At 54.5% G+C, this 5,531-nt stretch overlaps 1 protein-coding gene across 1 annotated transcript; it reads left to right on the top strand.

The window, feature by feature from the left end:
* Positions 1 to 3,032: 3,032 nt before the first annotated feature.
* LOC118617614 (E3 ubiquitin-protein ligase RNF113A-like) lies at positions 3,033 to 4,094 on the top strand. Its single transcript, XM_036243597.1, has one exon. It carries the CDS (start codon positions 3,033 to 3,035, stop codon positions 4,092 to 4,094), a length of 1,062 nt encoding a protein of 353 aa, XP_036099490.1.
* Positions 4,095 to 5,531: the final 1,437 nt, after the last annotated feature.

Genomic DNA, 5,531 nt, shown 5'->3' with positions numbered 1-5,531 from the left:
GGGTCGCTCAGGCGGAGAATCTCGGAAGAGGTTAGCCTGGTGCTATTTCACTGCTCCGTTGAATAGATGTTTTTCGTTTTTCAAAGGTAAGGTCTTTGCTAATAACCAACACCTGAAGTCTTACACGTTTATGCATAGGCTTCCCGGATGCAGTGCCCTTTCATCTTCAGAGAGTAGTCTGCTCTTCGACCGTCGCCCTCAGGTCGCTGTCCCCTGTTGGGATGTCCCAAGTGGGAAGGACTGGTTAACCCGAACCTGGGCCAGAAGCAAGAGGCATCGCTCCAGGCCTGCTGCTGCTTATTAAAAGGCGTTTCTGCTCTTCAGCAGGAACTAGAGACAGGCAACGTGTTTGCTCAAACGATTCCGTGGAATTGTAGGTGGGGTGCTAGTGAGTGGTTCCTCGGGTTCTGTTTGTGGGTTTGTTGATGCCTCCTTATGACACCGCTCTCAGATGATTTCTTTTCTTCTGATCTGAGAGGTGCTCACTCAATCTTTGGTTCTTCGGTCTGCAGGGAGCGAGACACGTGTGCACCTTGGGTCTCTCAAACTGACGCCCCTACACGCGTGGCTTATTTACTGCCTACACAGTAGCACCACGTACGTCTCCATTAACATGCTGGCTCTTCATTTCCCCGAGCTCCGCTCTGCGCCTCCAGCTGTGCTGGAAGTGGCCCCCACGTCTCCCGGACACCTCCCACTCAGCATGGTCAAAGTGGCATCAGTCATCTGCCCCTGATTTGTCTCCTCCTCCATGTCCGTGCTCCATGTCAAATGTGGGAACAGAATCCCAGGGGTCAATTAAGCTTGAAACCTGAGATACTTTCTTGAACCCCTGTCTCCCTTATCACAGCATCATCAGATGTTATTGATTTTGCCTCCTAAATATTCCTCCCATCCTCCCCTCACCGTCCCTGCTACGGTGGCCTGTTTCCGCCCCCAGCCACCCTCCCTGCCTGCGCTGACGGCAGCTGAGCCCTCACCTCTGTGGTGCTGCTCGTGTTGTCTCCTCCTGCTAGACAGTGTCCCCCTTTTCTCTTTTTCTAACTAAGGAACCTTAAAAACTTTTAAGACAAACCAGGCATCACTTGAAAAACAAACCCACCCACCATCAATCACTTCGTTGTTTTCAAAACCCGCATTTTCTCGTGTGTTCTCTAGCTTCCTGAACTTGATCCCTGCTTCTCCACCTCTCAGTCAGGAGGTTTTGAGTCATTTTGTGCCGAGATGGTATCAGTTACCAGATGTGGACTGACTGCTGGGTTTACCCTGTCTCCTCGTGGCTCCACCGTCGCCTTTCAGGTTGCAGCCACCTGACTTGCTTGTAGGCCAGTGCCCTGGTCCCGGGCAGATCTTCCCTCCTAGCTGCGCCCTGTCCTCTGGCTTATCCTCAGACTGATGTCTCTAAAGCACTTCTTTGTTCCAACCTTCCCTGTCCTCCTTGTTGGCAGAGAAACGTCCTGCTCCCCAGCACCGCATTGCAGCCCTTACTGCCTGATGCGAGGCACCACTGTCATGGCTGATGCTGTCACACCCCCTCTGCCCCCACAGCCCCCCACTTCCAGTGTCCCCCAGATTACCAGCTGCCTCAGAGCGGTGTCCTGTGCTTTGGGCCTGTGGCCATGCCAGTCCTGACTGGGACTTCCTCTCACGGGAACCGGGACATCTGTGTCCTTCTGCCCCCAGGGATGCCTCGGGGTGCTCACAGACGTCTGTGCGCCTCACCTCACCCCCGAGCAGCCCCTCCCTGAATTCCCTGCAAGGAACGAAGACCTGGACTTTCAATGTGTGTTTCAGGAGAGTTCTTTGTTTTTCACTGTGTGCTCATCTTTTAATCTTTGCTCTTATTGTTCCTGAAATCATTAAAACTGAATACACACAACCTTTTGTCTTGCTGAACACTTAGTCCGGTCAAACACTTAGTTACTTTGCACACATAGGGTCAGCTTCATAGGGTCAGCTCACGGAAGGATGACGAATAGTGTTTCTGGATGGCTGGTTTAAAAGCACTCATTGGATTGGTTGGAAAACGGAGGCGCTGAGGCCTTTTGGGAGGGCGTGCAAACATTTCTCGAACCATTCCCAGACAGTTTCTACAGATACTGACACACTGTGAAAGCAGCAAGCACACTGAAGGCCAGCTCCACAGGGGCCATGGCAATGTTCATGCAAGAAAAACACGCAGCTGCGTATCTTTAAAAAATTGAAAACAATCCTTTGAGCGCACTCTGTGTCAGTCCTCTTCCCAGCAGGCCTTGCCCCAGTCTCTGTTGAGCACCTGCCCCTTCCCCTCCCCTCCCCTCCCCTTTCCTCCCTTTCCCTCCCCTCCCCCTTCCCTTTCCTCCCCTTCCCTTCCCCTCCCTTCCCGCCCCCTTCCCTTCCCTCCGCCTTCCCTTCCCTACCCCTTCCCTTCCCTTCCCTTCTCTTCCCTTCCCTCCCCTCCCCCTTCCCTTCCTTCCCTCTCCCTTCCCTTCCCTTGCCTTCCCTCCTCCCTTCCCTCCCTCCCCCTTCCCGTCCCCTTCCCTTCCCTTCCCTTCCCTTCCTTCCCGTCCTTCCGTCCCTTCCCTCCTTCCCTTCCCTCCCCCCTTCACCCTCCCCCTTCCCTTCTCCCTACCCCCCTTCCCTTCCGCTTCCATCTCCCTCCCCCTTCCCTCCCTCCCCCTTCCCTTCCCTTCCCTTCCCCCCCCTCCCCTTCCTTGACCCGCCCCCTTCCCGTCCCTTCCCTTCTCCCCTCCCCCTTCCCTTCCCCTCCATCCACTTCCCTCCTCCCTTCCCCCTTCCTTCCCTTCCCTCACCCTTCCCCTTTCCCCCTCCCTCCTCCCTCCCTGTCCCCTTCCCCTCCCCTCCCCACCCCTCCCCCTTCCCTTCCCTCCCCCTTCCCTTCCCTTGCTCTCCTCTTCCCTCCCCCTTTCCCCTCCCCTCCCCTCCCCCTTCCCTTCCCCTCCCCCGCCCCCTGACCGCCCCCCTCTGTCACGTGACCGACGCCCGTGGGACCCAGCGCGCATGAACGGAGCGAGACGGTTGGGGCCTGGAAGATGGCCGAGCAGTGTCCCCCAGACAGGGCGACGGGCCAGGTGTGCCCCTTCCTGTTCAAGAAGCGGAGAGGGGCCGCGGGCCGCAGGAGGCGCCGGGTCAGCGAGCCCGAGCCCGAGCCCGGAGGCGGCAGCGGCGGTGACGGCGACGAAGGCAGCCCGGTGGTTCGCCGCGAGCCCAAGCGGCCGACCCACGACCCCATGATCCAGAAGACCCGGGGCTGCGGCCACCGGAAGGCCTCCTGCGACCCGAGTCGCGAGGAGGAGGAGGAGAACGAGCCCGAGACTCCCCGCGTGGTCTACAAGTCCACCCGCTCCGCGAAACCCGTGGGGCCTGAGGACATGGGGGCCACTGCGGTCTACGAGCTGGACCCAGAGAAGGAGCGGGGCGCGCAGGCCCTCGCCGAGCGCGGCCCCCGGACCCAGGCGCAGCCGAGGGGCCGGGAGGATGACGAGATCTACCGGGGGATGCGCAGCTACCGGGGCTACGCCAAGCCCACGGCCCCGGGCGCCGGCGCTGCGCCCTGCGGCGCGGCGCGCAAGGGCCCCGTCCGAGCGCCCGAGCACCTGCGTGCCACCGTGCGCTGGGATTACCAGCCCGACATCTGTAAGGACTACAAGGAGACGGGCTTCTGCGGCTTCGGGGACAGCTGCAAGTTCCTGCACGACCGCTCCGACTACAAGCACGGCTGGCAGATCGAGCGGGAGCTTGGCGAGGGGCGCTATGGCGTCTCCGAGCACGAGAACTATGAGGTGGGAGGCCAAGGGCAGGAGGTACCACTCAGTTGTTTCATCTGTCGCCAGACCTTCCAAAACCCGGTGGTCACCAAGTGCAGGCATTATTTCTGCGAGAACTGCGCCCTGCAGCATTTCCGCACCACCCCGCGCTGCTACGTCTGTGACCAGCAGACCAGTGGCGTCTTCAATCCAGCGAAAGAACTGATTGCCAAACTGCAGAGGCATCGAGCCGTCGAAGAGGACGGGAAAGTGACGGAGGGAGAGGCCGGTGGGGAAGCAGGGTCCTGGCGGTGTGGAAGTCTCAAGATGTCCTGCAGAAATCTGTAAGCAGAAACACCCACCTGGCCACAGTCGCAAAGACCCTGGACAAGATGCCATTAATAACTAAATAAATGAGATTAAGAAAATTGCTGACGTTGCCCTGCTCAGTGTTGTTCAGTGGTTAGAGCGATGGCTCGCGGACCCTAAGGGTTGTGGGGTTGATTTCTCCTCAAGGGCACCTACCTGGGTTGCAGGTTGTCCCCTGAGAGGCAGCCAATCAATATGAATCTTTTTCATAGATTTCTCTTTCCCTCCCTTCCTCCCTCCTACTCTATTAAAAAGTAAATGGAAAAATATCCCCCCATGAGGATAAAAAAAATTGCTGAAGCTCAAATAAGAGCTGACCAATCAACAGCCCAAGATCCTGAACCCCTTACTCATGCTTTTTTGCTTTTATTTATTTATTTTTATCCTCACCCGAGGACACTTTTTGCATTTATCTTCAGATAGAGCAGGAGGGAGAGGGGGAAGAGAGAGAGAAACATCGATGTAAGAGAGACACATCACTGGTTGTCACCCACACAACCCCAAGTGGGGCCTGGACAAACTGCACGCCCCTAGCTGGAACCAAACCCTGGACTTGCCCGTCTGCGGGCTGACACTCTAACCGCTGAGCCAAACCAGCCAGGGCTGATTTTTGCTTTTAAAATTCCCCAACTGTAAGCCATTGGTGATTGAGTTTTAAAGTAACAGTTTCCACTCTCCTTACCTTTCAATAAAGGAACCCTAAATCCTCCACTACAAAACAACAAAACACACAAACAAAAGAATCATTGGATGAATTTCAACTTTTTATGTTTCAAACCAGAGCCCATGTAGACGAAGCTTGAATCCCGGCCATAAGCCAGTTTCTCTGGTTTTGGTCAGGCGCCGGCCCTGAGGAGTTCACTTTATTTTTCTTTTACAGTTCAGGGAATGGATCAGTAGAAATGAACAGCCTAAACTCTATCTTCCTACATAATAAATGGATGTTGGATGAAATACAATATATAATGTGAACATGTGGATAACAGATGATTTTTAGATGTGACTAACGTATTCATGAGGCATTTTTAGCAAAATTCTCCACTAGGCTCATTGTCCTGAAGTTGAAATAGAAGAAGTTGACTGTCTAGTATGCTCTTCCCGAAACCTGAAGTTTAACTGGAACCCTTTGAAGTCTTTTATTATGATTAATGAATCATTTCAACATTTTGCTACATTCAAAGGCCCTCAGTAGAAGATAAAATCGAGTTCCTTACTAATCAAGGATACCACAAAAGATTGGAAATCAGGCGAAAATGTGACATGAGCAGTAATACTAATTTTAAAAACCTGTGTCAGTCACTACAAATTCCAAAAGAGTTTGGAAGCATTTAAGACTTTTAAGAAGTGCACACGACTGATCTCAGGAACCACTTGGGAAATATTTGGGTGCCATTTGTAATGGTAGTAAATACAGTT

The sequence above is a fragment of the Molossus molossus genome, unplaced genomic scaffold, assembly GCF_014108415.1.
Source record: "Molossus molossus isolate mMolMol1 unplaced genomic scaffold, mMolMol1.p scaffold_m16_p_5, whole genome shotgun sequence".
NCBI classification, from domain to species: Eukaryota; Metazoa; Chordata; class Mammalia; order Chiroptera; family Molossidae; genus Molossus; species Molossus molossus.
This window is presented reverse-complemented; position numbering and strand designations above follow the sequence as displayed.

Excerpts from the sequence above, each read along its gene's own strand:
- LOC118617614 (XM_036243597.1), top strand. The coding sequence starts at position 3,033 with ATGGCCGAGCAGTGTCCCCCAGACAGGGCGACGGGCCAGGTGTGCCCC.